At 41.5% G+C, this 24,659-nt stretch overlaps 1 protein-coding gene across 1 annotated transcript in view; it reads right to left on the bottom strand.

The window, feature by feature from the left end:
• Positions 1-1,273: 1,273 nt before the first annotated feature.
• Positions 1,274-24,659, bottom strand: part of LOC111667205 (junction plakoglobin a-like) — a 145,191-nt gene continuing 121,805 nt past the window's right edge. Inside the window, exons 13-17 of the mRNA XM_023422835.2 lie at positions 24,466-24,616; positions 17,880-18,001; positions 15,323-15,365; positions 9,057-9,196; positions 1,274-7,754 (exon numbers count right to left, since the gene is read on the bottom strand). Coding sequence (XP_023278603.2) covers positions 9,060-9,196; positions 15,323-15,365; positions 17,880-18,001; positions 24,466-24,616 — 453 coding nt within the window. The 3' untranslated portion in view covers positions 1,274-7,754; positions 9,057-9,059. The remainder of the gene's footprint in view (positions 7,755-9,056; positions 9,197-15,322; positions 15,366-17,879; positions 18,002-24,465; positions 24,617-24,659) is intronic.

Genomic DNA, 24,659 nt, shown 5'->3' with positions numbered 1-24,659 from the left:
TGAGTGTTCCCAGGACAACAGTGGCCTCAGTAATTGTGTTCAGCTTTCAGCTCCACAGTGACCTGAAGCAAACAGCCAAGACAACAGTGGAGTCGCATTGGTCCAGCTCAAGCCAAGACTGCAACTCCATAGACCATCTGTGGAGAGACCTGAAGGTGACAGTTCAGACACTTCCTGTCCAGTCTGAAAGAGCCTGAGAGGATTTGACAGGAACAATGAGATAAACTGTCCAAATCCAGTTGTTGAGAACTTGTACAGACCTCCCCAGGAAGTCTCAAAGCTATAACTTCTGCTCACCTGAGTATAGATCGATGGGCTGAAATGGTATTCGCAACTAAACTATCAGATCCCTTCATTTTTTGCGCAACAAAGTCTTCAAAAGATCTGAATAGGGACAATGGTTGAAGTGACGATTACAGTGTCTGTATACTCCAACGATTTGCCATAGTAATGTACGTCAAAGATCGATAAACAACATTTAACTCTAATAACGGGTATTTCAAGAAAACCGAGGTCGCACTGAATATTGCTACAATATGTCTCTTAAAATGACCTGAGAGCTCTTGATATTTGCTTTAGAGAAAATTTTATATCAAATGAGGAGTTTGTATGAATCCGTCTGTTTCTTCAGCACCACGGACAGCGTCATGGTTTCATCAACACACAGTATCTTTAACAAATATACTCATTAGCCGTAAAACTACTAATGGTATAATTGAATATAAATGAAATGACAGTGTCAAATATGACAGAAATGTATAATTACTGGCTCTCTTTAACACCACAAGGCAAACTAGTCTTTCTCCTGAAGTAGACAGTTGAGCTGCAACGGTAGGAAGTTTTGACATAGAATCGTCGTCATCACATCCCAATGTAGCTGTCCCTTCAATCGTCACCGCTTAAAGTCTCTCAGACTTTCTGAAGCCACTGTATGTTCATTTTGGTCAAGAGTTTTTTTCAGTGTGTAAACATCCAGTTCCAGTGCAAGAAGTATTATGTCCTTAATGTAGAGTGGGTTATGGCAGCACTAGTTAAGTTGCCATGATCACAATCTACCCCCAAACCTCATCCAAACTATGGTTGCCGTGCAAAGATATTGTAGAAAAATCTTTTTAAAAACATGAGCAATGACCATTAAAGAAATTTTATTTGATGTAGTAATTGTTTAACATCAGTGATCTGTGTGGTTGTAAGTATGGTGATATCACTGTACAGTCAGTGTGTATTTGTGTGATATAAGAGTGCAGCATATGAACCACACAGGAAACGTGGGCTGGTTTATTTCATTTATTTGAAATAAAAAACTTTGAAACGTGATTGTTTTTGTAAAAATGCATATCAAGATTTAATATGCCCCCTCAGACATATTCTACACAATTTCTCACCACTTTCCTTCACATTCCCACCACATCTGTCCTGCTTGATTGTTCAGTCAGGTCATAAACAGCATATTTAGAAGTGTAACTGTACCCAGTCCATTAATTCTGCTGGCTCTGCCAGTTAGCACCTGCTGCATGGTCCGCAGCAGCCTGTACACCACGCCATGTCACACTGATGTGACCCGCCACAATGTCACATTACAGTTGGTGGTTACAAGTGCAACAAACGAAACTAGACTGTATGCAACTGGGAGGATGGGTGTGGTCAGAAATGCAACATCTGAGAATCCACCCACCAGGAGGGCAGCAACCTTTTCTCCAACAAGTGACACATGAGCCAAGAGATGATGCTTCAGTTTCTCATATCCTGACAAGGAACAGCTGGCTGGGGTAATATTTTTGAATATTGCCCCTGGCAGGTGGTATTAAGTTAGCTGTGTTTCAGCTTTGTCACTTTCACTGTTGCTGTACACTGACCACCAGCCACTGCAGGACTGCGATACTGAGAGCAATGGTGATGGATCAAGGCTAACCGTGCCTGCTAAATGTCTGAATGCACAACAGCTGGATATGAGCTGCTACAGCTGTTGTGTGAGCTGGTGATGTTGGCAGGAACATTGCAGTGAAGAACTCAGTGAACTGCATATACCCATTCTTTTGAGTTTGGACCCCCATTTTCAGTGTGTTAAGTTTTAATCCCCGACAATGTTTGCTTGGTGTACTCTGTCATGAGAGAGACCTCCGCTCAGCACTTAACACCTTCTCAAACCATATCCAGTGTCCTTACCAACACCTTATTCTGCAGTCCTTCATATGTGTCACACATCACTGTCTTGGATGTTTATGCCAGTGGACATGCTGCAAATACATCTAACTTTAGCTAATGTTAGTGATTGGATATTTTCCATGTCAGTTAGCTTTGACTGAATGGATTCTGAACTTACAAGCGTACAAGCTGGGAGCTTGCTTCCTTATAGTATCACTGTCACCTGCCTTGTAACTCACATTGCATTAAAGCCACTGTATGCACTTTGTGATCTTTCAGATTATTCTGATGGGGTAATTATTATGTCCATTTATACCCAGTATTAACCTGTGATTTCTAAATGCCTCACCCTTGGAAGCAGATTCCAGGTGTGAATGTGTGTAACTGTGTAAACTCTGTGAAACTTCCCTGAATAACTACAGTTTGGCTACTCTGCTACATCCTGCAAGGGCCACGTTAAAGACAGAGACAGCTGGAGGCATCTGTATGCTACTTTTTCGTAGCCTTGCCAACACTATTATGTTGTAATTTATTAGGGCCTTGGAGAAGCTTGCTAGCACTTAGTCACAATCATGCCACTAGTCACATGACCAATGCCTTTATGCTGCTATATGGGCTTTGCTTGTTTTTCCTCTGCAGACGATCATCAGATCATCAGGCTGTGATACCAGGAAGAGGACTGATGGTAATCTACCCGGACAACCCTTAGACGTGGTCTGCCCGACCCAGTCTTCTATTTGCATTTCCACCTTTGTTAACAGGTGTTTCTCCTGATCCAGACATAGATCACCTGTTACAGCCACCAAAGTCAGGGATTTTCCAGTTCTACAAGTGATAGATTTAGCAGTGGCAGTGGGAGATGATACAGAAGACAGTGAAGCCAATGTTAATCTTGTGATGCTGATCTAGATGCTTAATGTCACCTTTGAGTGTGATTTATACAATATTTACACATGGCATCAAAACGCAATCTGAATGTGGATACATGATCTAGGTCAGCTGTCTCCGACTTTTTTTACACCATGGACCGGTTTCGGCCCAGTACCGGTCCAGGGCCCGGGGGTTGGAGACCTCTGATGTAGGTAAGGAAAAACATATGTTTGTGTGCAAATGCATGTAAAACCACATCTGGAGGTGGTATGGTTGCACTGTGATCAGATCTCAGCAGCTGTAACTACAACCTGTTCTGCGTGACCACATTCAGAAGAAAAAAAAAAAAAAACACCCAGCAAGTTGAAAGGTCACCTAACTCCATCTTTTCCTGGTAGCTAAAGCAAGCCTGGCTGAAGTTCCAGGTAGAAGCAGTAATGTTAGCTAGCAAGCCAGCCAGAACTGCATCACTAATGTTCATACTGACATGCCATTAATACCAGTGTAAACACAAAGACCTGTGGGTTGAATGTTGTTATCCATACGCACATGTTAATACCAGGAGTAAATGAGGCTTAAGAGTGACTGGATAATTAGAATCATTCTGGGCTGCACTTTTCGTTTCACATGCAGTTCGCTCTTCTATTATATTAACCTGAGCCTTTGTCCCTTCAGCTCTTTGTGCACCAGTCTGTGTCTGGAACACTCCACTTCCTGCTACACGAGACAACCAGCAGGCACGAAAATGATTATCAACACAAGATAAATCTCTTTGGCATCTATCATTCCCTCTGCTTCCTGTTCCTTACTTCTCCTTACTTTCTCCTTCCACCATCACATCCTCTTCTTTTCCACCTCTACAGGTGAGGAAAGTCAGCATCTTGCCCCCCAGTGGAACCTACAGTGTCATATACACTGATGAGCCAGAACATCACGACCAGCATTGGCACTCTGACCGGACACAGCCGCATATGCAACAGGGTGCAATGACCATACAGGCTTTTTGTTGTCCTCGCACATCGACGATGCACTGCTTCGTGGTTTATCCCTCCTTGGACCACTGACTGGGAGACCCCGGTTACCTGGACCCCTGTCAAAGTCGCTCAGGTGCTCACATCTGCACTGACTATGAAAACCAACTGTCCACTTACCAATGAATAATTCCTATACCTTGATGTAACACACTTGATTGTGAGTGGTCATGTTTTGGCTCGTCGGTGGGTATGTCACATAAAGTCATGATGTCTCTGAAGGTGATTTGATACAAAATTTAATCATATTTCATATTTTACAGTGCTTTATATTATACATATCTTCTCTTCCTCAGTTCATGCTGTTGAGTGCTCATGGGAAATAGTTTGACCAGCAGAAAAATGCAGATTAGGATTTTCTTATGGATGAACAGAACCAGCAGGGGGCACTATAGGTCACATTTCCTCCCCTGAAACTTCTCTCTCCCTTTATTTGGCTTCATCTTTTTCTCTCAAGAGTGCACCAACACTTCTGTCGTTCATATGCCACACAAACACACAGTCATACAAATCGCAGGGTAAAAAACAACAGCTCTTTCATTATGTTCATTATGATAATGTCAATACTGTATCCTAAAGAATTCTTCCTTATGTGACATGTCCCTGTTTGTACTGTTCAAATGCAGTATCTCAAGCCATTAGTCTAAAAAGAGGGTGGTCCTACACAGCGGTGCAATGCAGTTAAACACAGTACAGCCATTCTTCAGTGACTATTAAGGATACTAACTGCTTAGGGGCCAATGGTGCATATTTCTAATTCCTTGTCTTGAAAGTAAAAATTATGGGAAGCTGCTCATCCTGTCCATCCTGGACTGACCCAAACCTCAGAGTGCAGAAGGAAATGACACGCATCCATCAGCTGTGTCCCAATTCAGGGGCCGCATCCTTCAGAGGATGCATTTGAAGACTGATAGCGTCACAGTGGTGTGACAAGGCTCCTTCAAATACATCCTTTTTTTCCTGGGCAACAAAGGCTCCTTCAAATACATCCTTTTCCTCCTGGGCAACAAAGGCTCCAACAGGTGGGTCCCTCGGGGCCCAACCTATCCCAAGATGAATGTGAAATGCGATGTGTAAAATTGATGTGTAAAGAAAATAATATGGCAGCAGAGAGCCTCAGGATTACGCTGTTAAATGTATGGATTGGGGTTCAGCTCAGTTCAACAGCTAAAGGTACAACTGTTGAAGGGCTTTAAAACCTCAAGTATTTGTTAAAAAAAAAAAGTGTGTTGTCAAGGTTGCTAGGCAACAGGAGCCACACTTTGTGGAGCAACAGTAAGGGCGGGGACAGCTGGTGACGCACAGCGAAAATCTTCCATAGAACGAAACTTAGAGTGGATTTCTCCACATTTGGTCGATATAGGGATACAACCAACAGCCAATCACTGTAGGCGAAAACATAAAAGTTGAAACAAGAGTATAAAAAGAAAAAAACATTCACAATGCATGCAGTGGAAAAAAAAAACATGAATAGTTTGCTGCTTTTGTTGGAAGAAACCATTATCAGTGTTAAGTCCAGTAAGTCTCAGTTTAAGGGTCCAGATGTAAATTTTCTACAGCTGGTTTTTCTACAGGTGAGTTAGAACTGGCGTAGTGTTCTGTGAAAGGCCCAAAGAACTGAATACTCAAACCCAGTTTATCCACTATCATTACCTCACTGCTCTGGTTTCTTGCACCATTGGGCCCACAGTATTTCCAGTGATACTGATCAAATTTCTGAAGACTTAAAAATAAAAAAAACCCAGGTTCTGATTTAAAAATCCTACATTACAGCACGTCAGAAATACAGGAAACATTTTTGTATTTCTTTTATATGTGTGCATTTACTTTCATAATTAAATGAAAATTGTTGTTGAATGACAGTTATTTGTCTTAAATAAGAATTAATTGTTTTTTTTTTTTGTTTTTTTGTTAGTGTGCCACATTAAAATCAAATCGCCACACAGAAAACCAAGAAGTGTGTTACATTTGAGTGTTGTCCAGCAGAGGGCAGCATAAATATACCAAATACTAAGTACAGGTAGCGCAGAGCATTTTTTTTTTTAAATGGGAACACTTTGTCATTGGGGCAGGGCTGTTGGCCAAGAAGCAATGACACAGTGTATTATATAAAATCAGGGAGCTACAACTGAACTTATATGTAGTCACATCTGAAAAACCAATAATTTAGTCCTCAAAGACAAAAAGTCAAATACCTGTCCTTTCAACAAATGTTTAAATTTTACTGTGGCACAGTGAATGCACACATACAAAGGAATTATATATGACAATGTGAACTGTATTTATTCAGTATTTATAGCTCTGGTATTCTGCCACTTGTTCAGACTATGGCTGTTGTAGTTGGTTGGGTGTAACTACGAGCACAGTCGCCCCTCGCTGGTGCACAGAGCACTTGACGTCCATGTTCCAGCTGCAGCTGCACTAACATGCAGACCATGTGGACTCTGCACTGCGATGTGATGGTGAGGTGAAAAAGATGCTGCACACCAATCAGAGACTAAATCTTTAACACAATGCTGTGAGCAGCAGCAAAGCTCCCCATCCCTCCACTGACAGCGACACAGTTATCCATAGATTTCTATAATCAGCACAGCTCTAATACAAAAGTGGTTTGTCATTATGTCTAAGCACATTATTACCTTTGTAAATTTACCCTACAGTGCGGCACCCACAGCGGTGTGACCAGAGAGCTGTGGTCCATATGCACTGGAGATGTGTGGGTCTCACTGGGTATGACTCGAAAACAGATGGATTTGTAGTCCGATGCCGAAGATTGGAGGAGAACCTGTAGTCCATTTCCTGTTTCCTTTGGGAACGTTTCATGAGGCCGGGACATGGCGGGATCTGTGGTCCAGCTCTGCACTAAAGTTTTTCCAAATGGTTTGGCGTGATCCAAAACGCCCCTGTAAAACCCGAATGTCACTTTTTCTCAGTAAGTAAAAGGCGAAGAATATTTCAATGAGTACACAATATACTACCATGCAATGACCACACATGGACACCCCGGGACATGTGCACTGTTCAAATACACAGAGGAGACATCTAAAAGACAGCTGCTTCAGGCTGGGATACACGGGTAGCATTTGGTAGCAACGGTGACTGGCAGTGACGCCAAGAGGGGAGAAAAATCGATTTGAAATGTTTTCAAGCAAGTTTTCAGTGATGTCATCAATGTTGAACTGGGGGTTATAGTTAACTGTAATTTAATGGAACTTCTTAATGACCAAAATGGGTGTAGAGAATCTCTGTATATCACAACTAATATTACAACAGACTGTTTCTAAACCTCAATGAAATGCTAAAACGTTTGGCCCCCTGCTTGTCCCACGTGTCGAACTGTCAGTGTGAGGCGTCGTCGCCTGTTTTGATTGCTTCAAAAAGTTACCCGTGTAACAACGCCTCAAAACTTCAGACACCCCCGACTCTCACCCCACAGTAAAACATTATAACAAAGTTACGTCTTTTTTCTTTTTTTTCTTTTTTTTTTTTTTTTTTCCATTTACAGGAACAATCAACGTTTCTTTTTTGTTTTTTTTTAAATAAGCAACCTCTTCTGATAGTTCTTGATTGCCAAATGAGATTTTTTTTTTCCACTTGGAAAGGGCTGATTAAAACCTCCACTCTCCATCATCCATCCATCCCCTCAGTCTTTGTTCCTGTGATTTGCTCATTCTCTCTTTCTCTCTCAGCGTTTTCAAATTTATTCTCCTGCAACAAAAGAAAAAAGATAAGAAATATAGAATATCTGCATTAAGGCATCATTATTTAGAATCACTCTCAGAGTCTGCTGTATTTACTCAGATAAATGAGACTGAAAACAAACTTCCCAAAGTTTTACACTGAAAAATCAGCCTTTAAGGAACAGTTCAACATTCTTTTTCTTTTTCTTCATGAATCTCCTCCTTCCTTTAACACTTTCAGATAAACTGTTACACTGTAACACAAGAGTCTATACAACCACAGAGCCATCATTTTCTTGGAACCAGCATGAAATTACTACAGAGATTTGACCATAACCATTACTGAAAAATCACTGAAACTCACTTAACACAATGATTAATCTGAGCTCACTCAGCCTTGCCAGATATCCACAGAGCATTACATAAGATTATACAATCCCCAGCACTCCAAGCAGTATTACATATATACACTCCACTGTCTATGTGAACATTTGACATCTCAGTACACACGATAGTAAGCGTCAGGCTTCCATCTGAACAACAATCTTATCATCTGACAACAGTTATCTGCACTGCCTCTGCTCCTCGCTTTAGTGTAGTATCAACAGATGCTTGTCTGCTGTAGTACGGCAGTAGCACTGGGGAGACAGCTGACTCAGGTGGATCTGTGGAGGTGCCACTGCTTTGTCTGTGTAATGTGTCAGGATATTCCTCTATGTGTGTCAGCACTTTCTTTATTTAAATGGATATTCTGCCATGTAAACCACATTGCTTGGCTATTGCAATAATAATAATAATAATAATAATAAGTAATGTGACGCCCCCGCCCTTTTTGGCTGTTGGGCAGGAGGCTTGCTTGTGTTTACTTCTCTTCTCTGGGTAATAGTTTATTGGATACACCTGGGCCCGGTGTTCCCAGGGCTATTTGAACCCCCCCCCCACACTTTCTTCCTGATGAGCAAGACACAGAGGGAAGTGTTGCTCCAGATGCTCCTCGTCTTTTCCTTATCTTTTTGTTTCTTGTCCGCCCGACACTTCATACACCACTCTTCACTCATGCACTCATGCTATCACTACTGATTGACTGACTCCCACACCTCGCAGTATTTTTTGATTCTTTGAGTTGACTTTGGTTAAAAATAAATAATTGGCTTATTGCTTTAACTCCCTGTGTTGCCTCCTGTTTTCTTTGTCATGGCTTTGAGCCGGTTTTGACAGTAGTATTACTAGTTGTAGTAGTATATGAAAAGTGGAGCATCTGAAACCAAATGTTCATTAAAAAGTAATAGAATGAAACGGAAAATGTCCACAGTGTGCTGTGTGTGTTTACCTGTTAGAGCGGCTCAGGGTAGGCTTGTCTGGGGTCGTACGTCATATCAGGGATGTAGGGCTCATGGAGGTCAGGGTCTAGCGGCATGGTGTCCAGAGGCAGATCAGTGTAGCCATAGGGAGGGTAAGAAGCATCTAACTCTGAGACACACAGACAGACACATATCCTCTTCAAATATACATCTCATACAGATTCACACAGAACCTACTGGTGACGTGTATTTACAAGTTTTATCAAAATGTAAAAACTGGCAAATGAGATTTAACTGTGACTCGCTCTAAAACCACATACTGTTGTTTTTAATTAGTGAGCTTTTGGGGTGAAAGTGCCAGAGTTTCCTCTTGCAACCAGTGTTTATGCTAAGCTAGGCTAGCCAAGTTCAAATGTAGCATTAGTGTGAATACAGTGGAGGGTTTACAGTGTAATTTGAGCAGAAGTAATTCCTTATTAACTGAGACAGATGGAAGACACTGAAGCTCCATTAAGACTGGATTTGGTGATTTTAACATTACCTGCTCTGCTCAGGGATTTTAATCCTGCCCAGAGAGCAAAATGGGTAATTTTCCACCCCCACCACAGTAATAACTACAGCTACAGTTACCCTTTTTTCAGTGAACTGGCTGCTGTGATGTGATTCCCAACCGGAGCAATGTCCTTGTATTTTAAATTGGATTTTTTTTTTCCTGTTTGTTGTTCCACTTTTTGCAATCACAGTGAGGCTGTGAGGAAATGATGGCCTTAGAAATGTGAATGACCAAAACTGACTGACTGGCTGCTGCTCTTTGAAAATGAATTAGCACAGATTGTTTCACTAACACTGATACCAGCTGATGCTAGACTGATACCAGCTGACACTAGCAGCTGACACTAAACTGATACCAGCTGACACTAGACTGATACCAGCTGACACTAGACTGATACCAGCTGACACTAGACTGATACCAGCTGATACTAGACTGAAACCAGCTGACACTAGACTGAAACCAGCTGATACTCGACTGAAACCAGTTGACACTAGACTGAAACCAGCTGATACTCGACTGAAACCAGTTGACACTAGACTGAAACCAGCTGATACTAGACTGATACCAGCTGATACTAGACTGATACCAGCTGACACTAGACTGAAACCAGCTGATACTCGACTGAAACCAGTTGACACTAGACTGAAACCAGCTGATACTAGACTGATACCAGCTGACACTAGACTGATACCAGCTGATACTAGACTGATACCAGCTGACACTAGACTGAAACCAGCTGATACTCGACTGAAACCAGCTGACACTAGACTGAAACCAGCTGACACTAGACTGATACCAGCTGATACTAGACTGATACCAGTTGACACTAGACTGAAACCAGCTCATACAAGACTGAAACCAGCTGACACTAGACTGAAACCAGCTGATACTAGACTAATACCAGTTGGCCCTCCTTTCCATAAGGAGGAACCTTATAACGGTGGAAGCTCCTCCTCCCACCTTACAAATATGGTCCAGTATGAAGACTTCTGTCTCTTTGTCTCCAAACTCCCTTCACCTTGTTTCAGTTCCTGTGGGTGTTTGTCATGTTTCTTTTGCTTCACCTTCAATGTAAGTAGCATTTATGGCATTCCTATGTGCAAGTATTAATTATTATTTAAAGGCCAGATTTTGGATTTGTTGTTCAAAATATTTTTGTGTTTTTTCCTCCTTTGTTTAGAACCATGGCAAGCATCCAGGAAATCAGCATTCCCATTGAATTAACAGGAACAATTGATTGCAACCCTCGTTTCCTGGTGGTTTGCGGCTCCAGTTAAAACTTAAAGTACACAGCAAGTAGATTTAGACCTAGTCTTGTTTACAGTTCAGTGTGAACTTTGACTTTTATGTGAAAATGAAGGGAGTCCATGGAAACATGCTAAGATCTACATGGCCTGTTTGGAAACAACTATGCTAACAGAAATAAATAACACCATCAGGACAGATAGACCCTGTGGAAGCTCATCATAAAGTCAGCTAAAGTTTGGTAAAGCTGTTCTGTATTCAGCCTCATTTGACTAAGTCCACATAGGTTTTCATTTAGTCAAACTGCCCAAGTTAAAAGTCAGCTATGTCGAATCAGCTATTAGCAGTTGCTGTTTGTAGTGTAGCCATGGATGCACAGAGAGCTGTCTTTGGATTACTGTGATATTATTGATAAGCAGGTTTATGGACTGGTTTATTCTGGAAGGCCATTAGAGATAAGAAATATTCCCAGGAAGTGGAAGTCACACTGAATCATATCAGATTAGCTATGACTCTGAGTAGGAAGTGAATATGAATTCACCTCAGTCAATATATTTGCCACTCACTTCAACTCTTGTGCTTTTGTCTTTTGTCTCTGTCCCGCTGAATGCCCTCGTCTGTCACAGACTATATCCTGTAATCTTGTGGTGGTTAAAATGCTGCTGCTGAGGATGAGTTTAATTGCTGAGGAGCAGTGACTATTTCATCCCCTACCTCCAATCTGTGATGTTCATTCTGTCTGAACGAGGCTTCAGAGCAAACTCTTCATTAATATTTACACTGATGACACTGACACACACTTTCACTTATGTAGGATTCACCATCACTTTGATTACACAGACTATACTGTTGACTTCAGCAGATACAGACATCCTCACCTTAGTGAAAGAAAAAGATCAAAGTGCAACTGAAGTGATTGGTTGAATAATTCAAACAGTGATGGACAAACATGTTTTTTTAAAATAATCATGTCGACTGCCGGTCTCATTTTGTAACAGTAGTCAGCAGAGGCTTTCTCTTGAACACTGCACAGCATGAAACGTCTCTGCACGTGTCTGGATTACAGCACTTTAGTTAAATTACAGTGTGAGCAGAGCTGGTGCAGCTGAACAAAGCGGGGAGCTTAGTGTGAAAAACTAATTAGCTCGTTCCATTTACACTCAAACATATGTTCTGGTGAAGCGGGCTGCAGGAATGTATGTAAATGATGTTCTTTAAATTTCCAGCTAGAAGGAAACTCCTCACGCTGGTTCAGGTTTCCCATATTTTCCAGGATACTGAGCTGCTCCCTCTCTGGTCCCCTCAGCCCCTCTTCACTTCTCCCTGACTACAGTTGTGTCCCAATTATTATTATTAATTAAGGGGCAGCATCTTTCAGAGGTCTAACCTACCCCAAGATTCATTGCATGCCTGTAATAAAAATAATATGGCAGCAAACAACAGTTAGCCTCAGCATTACACCTTTATTATTGTAAACCTTTTTGTCCCTGTCAGGATCCTGTAGGAATGATGACTCAGTTTTTCCAGGTATCTGATAGGTCAGTAGTTTGGCTGTTGACAGGATTTGATCTGATCCGGAAGAGGTTAGTTCAGCATCAGTTACCATGGTTATTTACCCTGGTAACAAGTGAAACATTGTGGTAGGACTGAAACCCCAGAGTAAAGCCTGAAGTTACCTCCACAACCTAAGATCCTTCTTCGTGGTACAGACCTCTGAACCCAGTTAGCTCATCATCTCAGTCTGTATACTCCTGCCTCTGTCACCACTTCATTGTCAGTTTGTCTGTTTCTGGTTCCTCCTTGTTCGCAGTGAAGTTGCTTCCTGTGTTTGGATCTAGAAGTTTGAGTCTACACTCGAGTCCTATCTGTTTGTGTCGCTACATCTCTGCCAGGTACGTGTGAACCCTGATCATTGACCTCATTGTGATCTGTTCTGTGGGCACTGAAGCTCAAAATGTGACAAGGTACAGGCCTGAGGCCGAGTGTGTGGAGGTGTGTGTGGAGGTCTAACTAAGAGACACACACTGAGTAAATGAGTTCAGCTTATGAGCTGACAACTGCACTATGAAATCAGTACCTTCAATGACCTCCATTACAACTGCTGACAGCTCTGTGTGTGTGTGTGTGTGTGTGTGTGTGTGTGTGTGTGTGTGTGTGTGTGTGAGATAGGGGAGAGGGAGAGAGAACTCCTGCAGTGGATTAAGTGTCTGGCAAAAAATGACACATGGAGAGCCCGACACACACACACACACGCACACACATCCAAGCACACACACAGGGGATGAAGGCAATAATTACAGATGATGAGATGGAGGGAATTATATGCAGGGAACATATACACTGAGGAAATGTGAGAAGAACGATTTAGTGGAGGGGGTGAAAAACAGAGTGGGAAGAGAGAGAGAGGGGGAAGGGGCTTTTTCTCCTTTGTTAAAAACAATTTTCTCTCCTTGATTTTCTCCTTTTACGCTCTTCTCCATTCCCACGTCCTTTTTCAGTCTTCTCTTTCTCTCCCTGCCTCTCATCTCTTCCTGCTCTGTCCCTGAAATGAGTTTGTCAGTGTACAGTCTGTTATAAGGAACAAGTCTGACCTAAAAAGCAGTAATTCACTTCATTTTGACATAAATTAAATATATCCTGCTACTTTCTGTATTTCCATATTGTTCTATGTTCTACCATATAGTCAGTACATAAAGCCTTTTACATTATGCTCACAGTCTACAGCTGCTCATTAAGATCATTGCTCAGAGGACTCAGTAATTACTCTGGTAACAATATAAAATTAGACTTCCATCCATCATTATCTATAGCACTTATCCTTATAGGGTCGCGGCGGGGATGGAGCTAATCCCAGCTGACATTGGGTGAGGGGCGGGGTCTATCACAGGACTGACATATAGAGACAAACAACCATTCATGCTCACATTCACACAGGGACTTTAGAGTCGCCAATTCACCTAATGTGCATGTCTCTGTAGTACTCACAGAACACAAAAAGACCCCAGGCCCAGGGTTCAAACCCAGAACCTTCTCACTGTGAGGCGACAGTGCTGACCACACACCACTGCGCCGCCCTAAAAAAGCCTAACCCTAAAAAAATGGACTAACTCACTGTCCGTCATGACTGCTTCTACTACTCAATCACGTCTTTGCATGTCACACACACACACACGCACACACACACGCACACACCACACACACACGGTGCAGCAGCTTTACTGCACAACTCTATTCTGTCTACAGCAGGGAGCCCACCTGCCTCGTGTGTGCAACAGGAATACTAACCTGATCTCTCTGTATGTGTGTAGCGCTGGCTGATTGTTGTGCATGCTGATGTCCAGCGTCATTGTGTTGTTGAGTTTGTTGTGTGTGAAGTGTTTGGTGTCGACTCTCTCTCCCTCTGGGACGTCTGTCTAATGAGCCTGTGTGATGTGTTTCTGCCTATTGTTAAGTTGTGAGGGCTGAGAGGAAGGAAGACACAGGGGGCCTGTGTTTGATGCACATCACTGAGGGGACCAAAACCAGAGTGTGTTTCAGAGTCTAGTGTGTTTCAGAGTGTAGAGTGTGTGTTTCAGAGTGTAGAGTGTGTTTCAGAGTCTAGTGTGTGTTTCAGAGTCTAGTGTGTGTTTCAGAGTCTAGAGTGTGTTTCAGAGTCTAGTGTGTGTTTCAGAGTCTAGAGTGTGTTTCAGAGTCTAGAGTGTGTTTCAGAGTCTAGAGTGTGTTTCAGAGTCTAGTGTGTGTTTCAGAGTCTAGTGTGTGTTTCAGAGTCTAGTGTGTGTTTCAGAGTCTAGAGTGTGTTTCAGAGTCTAGTGTGTGTTTCAGAGTCTAGTGTGTGTTTCAGAGTCTAGTGTGTGTTTCAGAGTCTAGTGTGTTTCAGAGTGTAGAGTGTGTTTCAGAGTCTAGTGTGTGTTTCAGAGTCTAGAGTGTGTTTCAGAGTCTAGAGTGTGTTTCAGAGTGTAGAGTGTGTTTCAGAGTCTAGTGTGTGTTTCAGAGTGTAGAGTGTGTTTCAGAGTGTAGAGTGTGTTTCAGAGTGTAGAGTGTGTTTCAGAGTGTAGAGTGTGTTTCAGACTGTAGTGTAGCATCAAAGCAGCAGTTGTGTTGGGAACAGAAGTAGAACTTGATTATTCTAAATGCCAACAGTAACAAAGCTTTAATCGCTCCTCATTTTTAGCTGAGAGCAACAACAGAAACCACGCTGTAATAAATAATAATAAATTAATAAATCAATAAATCATTTTTCATTAACTGAAGAAATGTCACCGATCACCACACCTGTCACGTAGCAACAACAGAAACCACGCTGTAATAAATAATAATAAATTAATAAATCAATAAATCATTTTTCATTAACTGAAGAAATGTCACCGATCACCACACCTGTCACGTGTCCTACGTGTGACCATGACAACTACAGCCCCACAGCAGACAGAAAATATGTGTGTGTTTGTGTTGAAGGTGTGTTTTGGGGAGTACGCCCCTGTAAACCAAAGCACTCACCATCAGCCAGGTACGTAGGCTCCAGAGGAACTGCAGTGTGGGCCTGAAGCAAACACAGAGACAGAGACCAACACAATAATCAATGACTTCATACATCGCTATGACAACGTTGTTTCTGCTTAAAGCAGACGGGTCAATGAAGTAACATCAGAGGGGAGACATTGGAGATACACACACACATATATAAAATTATGAACTTTGAGAGTTTGTGACTGAAAATGCTGAATCATAGCGAAACAACTGTCTATTATTTCTATTAAAAAAACTCTACTCTACTTTGCTTCGTTTTGCCTCATAAGATCTTTGTAGTGGTGAGCAGTGCACAGACCGGTGCTGGGTCACTGCTTTATAGGCTTGTTCATTAGCAAGGACCCCACCATCGAAAAGCTGCAAATGAAGTGGTTATTAAAAATGATGACAGTATCAGTTGGATATGAACGGGATGGTGAGGTCAAAGCTCTGGGACGGATCTACCATTGGCCCCCTGGGGAACCTGGGAGAAATGAAAGAGGACAGAGAGAAAGGAGAGAGTGAAGTGAAGGTGGGTGGGGGCACAGAAAACAAGAATGAACGGGCACACATAGGAGAGGAAGATGAGGGAGGTATCGTCCTGCTCCTAAACCTCAGATAAACGTATCTCCAGTTCTCTATCAAGGACCACAACCATCAAATGAGATGTGAAAATGTATGAGCAGCACCTGACAGACAGAAATGATGAATGGTGGAGCAGGATGACGGCTGCAGCAAGTGGACGTAGGCCTGTACGATAAAATGACAGCGACATGTACCGATGATAGCGGTTCATCAATAGCAATGGGAAAAATGTTCTTTAGAAAGTTCGAGCGTCTTCCCTCGCCGGCTCATAAACGACCATCTGCTACATCTGCAACAACCCACAGGCTCCACGACGGAGAGAGACTCAGCAACGACACCGTACCACACAACATCCAACAGTACAAGGCCAGATCACCCACCTTTTACAGAAGTAAAAGTTATCAAAGTCTCTACACACCTGCGCTTCACCCACACAGGTGTTTTCACCAGTGTGAGTGAGTGGGAGTGTGTGCAGACTGTTTGATTGACAGCAGCTGGCAGGCTGAGCTCCGCAGGGGAACCAGAGACAAAGTAAACACACTTGACCTTCAGCGTATCAGCCACAGTCAGACAGTGTAATATTAGCCACACTATAGTGACCCCACCAGCACCTGAGTGGAACAAAGTCATATTTGCAGGTGTGTTTAGCTCTTGTTTAATATGCTACAGCTGATTACTTAATTAGTCATCGAGCCTGCAAACCGGTGTTAGCAGTGGCCCTTTCCCCTGTTTGTTTGGTCGCTCTTTCAACAAGCCGCAGGGCGAGACCAGCACTTGTAAGTTAACTGAGAATGAGTCTTTAGCAGAAGAGCTAATGTGGGTTGTTGTTGAGAGTCTAGCTCTTGTGTAGCAGGCTGCTCTCTGCCTATGACAGAATGCTGATGCTACTGCTTCATGATGGTATAGTTGAAAATGAAGCCGCTCCTATCTGTACAGATGCAAAACATCGCTGTCCTGAAACCAGAACATACACAATATAGATTTCTCCCTTTGGATTTCTTTGTTGTGGTTTCATTTCATTTCAGTTGCACTTTAAGGTGCAGCAACTTATTTTGTTTTAAAGACCCTCTGATGAAAATCAAGTGTTTCACCTTGTTAACATCCATGTGATATTTTTATATAATAGCTACGAGACACATGATAGGTGATATAATCATCAACACCATGACTGAGTGTTTCCACCTTGAACTGCAGTGAACCAATGACAGTCTCATAAAACCAGATTCAGACAGCCAGGGTTTCATACGTCACAAAAGTACGGAACCAATCCTGTCAACTTGTGGGGACGGGGGGCGGGGCTAAATAAACCTGAAACCTTGACAGTACAGAGAGAGAGTTAGCATTAGCACAACCGCTAACACTGTGTCAGCCACTGCCAGTTACAAGCTAACAAATAACATAAACGAATAATATAAGATGCTAACTATGCTAAGTGTTCTGATCCGTCTGCTCGTCTCTGGTTCTGGTCTCAGACTCCTCCTCTGAGTCTGGGTCTGACTGAGGCTCAAACATGTGGCTGAGTCTCTGTTTCCTCCTCTAGCCATCTGTGTAGGACTGAAACCAGTTTAGGGGTGTAGCTGAGACCCCCCCCGCACATTTTTCCAACCTACCAATGAGGATACTGTGAACGTTACAGAACCAAAGGATACACTGAGTTCCACAGGAAACAAGAACAGTAGGTCTTTTTCTGTCGATTTGAGTTTGAGATCATTTCCAATCTTCACCAGAGCAGTTTTAGTGTCACGTCTTGCTCTGAAACCAGACTGGAGTTAAAATAAACTGCACATGGAGAAGCTTTTCTAGGATTTTTCTAAAAAACAGCTGGTTGCAAACTGGTCTGTGGCTGACGAAGCTCGTTGAGACAAGGTTGCTCTTTTATCGAGTGCGGTTTTGTAGATCTTTGGTATCAGCCACACTCAGACACACACACACACACACACACACACACACACAGGGTTCTTACCATTTCCCATGCAGCGGGGTCGTGTTTGAAGAGCGAGTGCGTGAGCTCCACCGACACTCTCTTCCTGTAGTCCGAACTCTTGTCCTCCGAAATTCTGAAGAGCACCGCGGCGGCGTAGGTGGCTGCAGGCAGATGGCAACATCAGTCATTTACAAACAACACACTCTATTGTTCTCTCTGAAGCATTACTGAGCAGCTCACCAAATTAGTTCAACTGGTTGAATGCTTGCCGACTGAACCATTGTTGAGTTTTAGGCAAATGAGAAACCGTCTTTCTATGGATGCAGACAGGATATTTCTGCATGCTGTGTCCTACTTTATTACACTGGAGGTGAAACAGGATGAAAAACACTTGAGTCCTTGTATTAACGAGCATTTGAAATTCTAGATACAAAGCCGGAAGACTAGTGGAGAAACATCGTCTTCTGGGCTTTTGAGAATTTTAGATAATATTCAAATCTGTGTCTTTTGTATAAAATTTAAAAAAAAAAGTTTCACTCCTCCTCCATTAGGTGATTTTGTTTATGCACTTGCTGCTGACATGTACTCCATTTACCCCCGGCACTGAAAGGAGGTTGGTTGATCGGACTGCAGTCGGATGGTAGTTGACCACATGAAGGTACAGGTGTAAATGCACACTGAGGATGGATTGTGATCCAGTTGACCAAACCACGTCTGGAGGGGGTCAGGGATGCATTGTGACCACATTGAACACAAGTATAAATGCAATTGCTCTGTCAATCCACTTATAACAACTACATCAGTGGAATGTAACCACATCAAGACGGTTCCAAACCAGTAAGGCAGCAGTTAGTCAGTTATCACACAAAACACTGTTTCTTCCCACACTTGGAAAAGCAGTTGAACACAGCAACACGGCTTCACGTTCTTCCATTCTTCCTCTCTCTTTTTTTTTGTTGTTTAGCTGCTTTTTTTCCTCAACGTGGACACCGGAGACACCATACACATGCATGTACATGCACGCTGCATCGGTAGCTTCAGCCCGCTGCTGCAATACGTCAACGCCGCCGCCATATTGGAGCAGGCAGGACTACCCTGTAAACAAATAGGAATAAACGCAGGAGCTGCAGTTTTTCTGGATAAAAGCTCTATAACGTTTATATATCTCAACCGATTTAATGTTCAAGGATTTATGATCTATGTGGATTAAAAATGAAAATTTGGTTTCCAGTTACTTAGAATGGTGATAGTTTAGGCTGTAATCACTGCTTCCCATCAGGAGGAGTGTGTATCAGTGGTAGGTTTACATGAAATGAATAACTTACATAATAATTCATTGTCATAAAGAATTGTTAAAACTAGTGAGTAAAATAAATGAAATAAAGAAAATGAAGTAAGATAGTAAGACATTATGACATTCAGTCTTCTCTCTATGTTTTTATCAGTGAAAGGATGAGATGCAACATTATTGTTCCCAGAGGGGAAACTCAAGTGTTAAAACCGGATGACATATTTACATAATAGGCTATGCTAGAAAAAGTAAAGTGTAATATGGAATATAAGTGTAATGTAGTATAAAGTGAGATGTAGTTATATATAAGTGTAATACAGCAGTATAACATATTATTATTATAATAAATATCCTGAATACAATGAGATGTAACATGAATATATTATAATATTATAGTAGCAGCATAATATTTGATTAGTAAGAGTTAATAGTAAACGTAGTATAAATAGTTTAATTTAGTAAATACGTTGATACACACTCCTCCTTATGGAAAACAGTCATTACAGAATAAACCATCAGGATTCTAAGTAACTGGAGACCAAACTTTTATTTTTACTCTCATAAACCGTTGAACATAAAAACGACTTGTTGAAATCAGTTGAGAGATATAAACGTTACAGAGCTGTTTATCCACAAAAACTGAAGCTCCTCCGTTTACTTGCGCCTGTTTTACAGGCCAGTCTCACCCGGTCCAATGTGGCGGCGACGTTGACGTACGATCCAGCGGCCAATAATGCAGCATCTACGTGTATATGTCTACGGGAGACGCATTAATACCAGGTGTAAATGTAATCAGGTTCAAATCATAAGAGATACATTTTAATAGCATGGGTGTCAATGGAGTGATTGTGTGTGTGATGATCTACTGTGTGTAACACTGTGTCACGTGTCTTGTCTAATTGTTTAGTTTTATTTTAGATAAAATTAATAATTACATTTCCTCTTCACTGTATCTGTGATGTTAAGTTACCATAAACAAGTGTGAAGTGTTGCGTTGTGCAGCTGTATTGTTGTTTGTTTTCATGCAATAATCTTCTAATTAGAGGAGAAGATTGCAGAGGCGTGTGTGTGGCAGGGCGGCTGTGCAGTTTGCAACACTAGTGTGTGTCGTTGAGAATATAGTGTGTGTATGAAAGAGCATCTCTGTGAGTGTTTTGTTTTCTTCACAGCTGCAGGTATGTGGGTTTATGAATGGCTATTTTATTTGTGTTTTTCTGTAAGTATATTTAATATGTTTAATTTACGAAGTAATTTGCATTTCATTAATCCTTTTACGATGCATTAAATATCTATTTATTTCTATGGACTCTCCCCTGGGATGGTGCAAAGTGTTTATGTCAAAGCAACCCTGGGAGTTATTTTGTTTCTCCATGATTACAGGTGCCATTGTTGATGTTTGGCAGTAAATTGGTCAAAGATAGTCCAGGGGAAGTGCGGTCTTTACTCACACAGTGCAACGCATTGTGAAAAGTCACTTACACTTGCACAAAAATTGCTGCAAATTTTATTGAAAAGCTGCAGCAATTTGAGCTGTTTGGGGTTTGTGAAAATCACACAAAGAAAAAGTCATATCTAGTGATATTTACTCTACGCCACCACATCAACACAAATTTCAAACGTGTTGCTCTACATTTCATAGACATCATCAAGACCAGGGCTGCAGATGAAAAGTCTTTTTTTCTTATGAAGGTTCAAACTGGGTGAAATGAGCAGAAGTCTCTGAGCAGCAGCCTTCTACTACTACTTCCTACTTCTCTACATGATAAGGAAAGGAGCTTCAGTGCTTCCTATCTTATCTCCTTTAGCATAGGAAACACTGGACCTTCCTTTACCAAAGGAAAGGCTGAAAGGCCATCCCACAATTCCTTGCTGCAGCAACATTTAAAGCGATGCACCATTGTAGTTTAACCACAGCAGAGCCACATAAATGTAGAAACACCAGAGCAGCTGTTTTATGTTTGTGACTCGATCCAGAACCGATGGAAATCCTTGTCTGATCGACTGAAGCCCAAATCCATAAATATAGATTTATTCTCTTAAAATCCAATCAGGAGTCATGAAAAACAAGCAGGTTGAATTTATAGTTAACAATATCATTTTCATAACTAAATACTATAGTCTATACATAACTTTTGTTGCACTAAATCCCCTCCCATTGTGTAAAGCACTAAAAAGTTAATTTTCTCTCCTTAACAAATGTATAGAAATGTGCCTTTGACAGGAAACTATAAACTTCTGTCTGAATAGAATTTATATGATCTCTTGTTCAGCTCCTTATTTCTATTGAATTATGATTCTAAGAATTGGAATTATAAGGTTCGATCTGACATTTCTGTCAAAATCGGGCTGTTCACATATTTTGACAACCTCTTAATATTATGTGAGATATTTTTTTGAAGTTGTATGTATTTTTGGACTTCATGTTGAGAAAACAAACTCGAACTCTAACTCAGTTTTATCAGGCTCTACTTCTGAACAAATCAGCGCTTAGAATGCACACAAGTCGACCAATCAGGGTCAGCCTCTGTTCAGCCATGGCGAGAAAAAGGGGCAGATGAGACAGAAAACTCAGTGGAGATGAGAAAATGTCCTGTAACATGAGGTTCATGAGAATAAGGACAGCAAGTTCAGTGTTTTTTCAATTGTTTTAGATCTTGCTGAGGAGTTTATTTTCTCCATTAGCATGCTAACGCTAGCCACCTGCTTACAACTGCAGTCGTATAGTGTAATTTCATTGTATGTATTCACTTTGTGTCTTGACAGGTGGCGTGATCGTGATGTCAATATATGCAAATGTAGGTGTACTGGGACCGGCCGGTGATTGGGGCGCAGCTTTCACGGTGGCAGCTGATTGGCTCCTGTCCTGGCCACCAAGATCTAAAGAGGAAGATGGTGCGAGCAAGCAGCTAAGGTTTGATGCTTTGATATTTTACAGAGCTAGTAGGGGTGGACTGCCTGTTTTCTTTCTGAACACTTTTTCTCCTTTTTCTCTGTGAAGTTATAAGTTGCTGATCTCTGTATATAAAAACTCCCGTTCATAAATTCAGCAATTTGTTTTTGTGGCTACTCGGGACTCGGGGAAGATGTGGTGTTCATGTTGTGTCCTGGCCACCCCTAGATGGGACATAACACCACCTAATGCCTCAAAGGTAATGAAAAAGTCCACATTTTAATTGATGGGGTCTTAATTGCATGGATGCTAATTTCATTCCTTCATCCATCTTTTTTTTTCCCCCAAATAAGACAGAGTCATCATCATCAGAGTCAACATTTCTGGTATAAAACAAAACCTAATACTGCCTTTATACTGACCTCTGGCTCCTACATCTAACTGCCCTCTGCACTGGACACAATGTTTAGCACTGACCTTTGAACTTAATCTGCAATGCTTTTTTTGAATAAGAAAATAAATGATTCATCATAAAACAAGAAATAAATGTCATTATTATGTTATAAAACGCATAAAATTAAACTTTCTGATACATGTAGATGCTCCATTACGACACTAATGTTATGTAAGATGAGACAGAACCTTATAATTCAAGCAGAAAGCAAGTTCTCAGGATTACACAGTTCTATCTGCATTTGACAAGTTAAAAAAAACCTTTAGTAATCTGACAGGATTTTGATATTGTACATGTAGAATATATTTAAGGTGTCTGTCATTTTCATGCATGAAAGAGACCTATTTTACGATTTGGAATGCAAAAACTTTGAAGCTCAACATCTCAAAATTGCTCAGAACGCAGATAGAATCATATAATTCCAAGGGGACGACATGCACGTCATATTCACGTGCACAAGCCTGAAGAAGGCTGCACGCATGAGCAGAGTGAAGGAAAAGAGAGAGAGGGCGAAGTGTATGTGTGTGTATGTGCATCTCTGTGCATTATAGTGTATGCATGTGTGTGTGTGTGTGTCTTTCAGACCTTTGAAATGCTGATGGGAATGTGTGAATCTGCCTGCAGGGATTTGCTCCCATTCAGACACAAGAACATGAGTGAGGCGTGTGAGGCGGGTGATAAGGTCCGGCTCACAGTCCGTGTTCCTGTTCATCACCGGAGGTGTTGGAGGCAGCTGAAGTCTGGGCTCTGTGCGGTTTCTTTATGGAGCTGCTTTGTGCACGGGGACAGTGTCATGTTGAAAGAGGAAACTACCCACACAAAGGTGGAGAACATCACTGCCTGTAATAACTACGCATTAAGATTTCTCTTCACTGGAACTAATGGACCCAAACCATGAAAACAGACCAGGTAGGACTCATGAGGGATTCTTTCAAAGCGCCCTCCTGCGTTGAACTTTGACCCATATGCTATATGATGTATTGGTCACTAAATTGCTGTATTAAGTAATTTTTTACCAGCCTGTTTAAACATGTAAAAATGGAATGATCTGATTGTGAGATGATGAATTTCTGTGCAGTTTTATCATGTGATGATTAAACTCTGCAGAATGTGTTGAAGCCTGCTCTGTCCAGCAGGTGGCAGTCATGATTCACCCACCGGCATGCCCGATGATGCTGCAGCTGTACACTTACTACCATTACTACCTGTCTTCTAGCAATCAATAAATGGATGAGCAATAATTTATTAAGTTAAAAGAGGATAAAACTGAAAATCCTAATAGTCGGCCCCAAAACAAAAAGAGAAATGCTCTTCAATAACCTGGGGAAACTCGCTCCCTGGATAAAATCTGAGGTTACAAGTCTTGGTTTTATCTTAGATTCACATCTAAGCTTCAAGTCCCAAAAACAACAAGGTGACACAAACATCATCTTTCCATCTGAGAAACAGCTAAAGTTCAGCCTTTTATAAACCAAAAAAAAAAAATGCTGAAAGATTGATTCATGCCTTCATTTCAGGCCGACTTGATTTCTGAAGCTCATTCAAAACTCCGGGCAGGAGAGAGCACATCAGTCCACTCTTAGCTTCTTCTTACATTATAATTGACTTTAAGCTCACTGAGTGTTTTTAACCCTCAGCCTTCAACCAGCTCTGCAATGTTGCTTCACTTTGCTCACAGCTTCTTTTTAATGTGAGAAAGTTGTTTATTATCATTATTATATACATATATATTATTTACTACATTATTTACTTCTTTATGTACAAAAACCTTCAGTACTTTAAATCCCATAAGTTAAAGTAAATAATGAATGAAACCATTATAATCCATATGTTTTAAAGCCCATAAAATGTCATGTATTTCTTTGTGTATTTTTTTTGGTGTTTCCAGATCAGGTAAGTTGATACCTGTGTTAAAATCTTATATCGTATACAATGAAGATGAGTGTGAACCATCTCTGTGTCATGTGGTCTGTAGGTGTGTGTGACGTACCGATGCCCTCGTTGCTGGAGTGCAGCAGCTCCATGAGCGGTGCTGACGCTCCCTCTGCATCGATCAGCTCTGCAGACTGTTTGTCCAGGGCCAGCTCACACAGGACGCCCGCTGACACCCGCTTCACGTTCTCCACGTAGGAGTACAGCAGCTGGACGCACACACGCGCACACACACACATATATAGAGAAGCA

The sequence above is a fragment of the Seriola lalandi genome, unplaced genomic scaffold (assembly GCF_002814215.2).
Source record: "Seriola lalandi dorsalis isolate HSWRI2012SDOR001 ecotype SW California unplaced genomic scaffold, Sedor1 jcf7180002054686, whole genome shotgun sequence".
Classification (NCBI taxonomy): Eukaryota; Metazoa; Chordata; class Actinopteri; order Carangiformes; family Carangidae; genus Seriola; species Seriola lalandi.
This window is presented reverse-complemented; position numbering and strand designations above follow the sequence as displayed.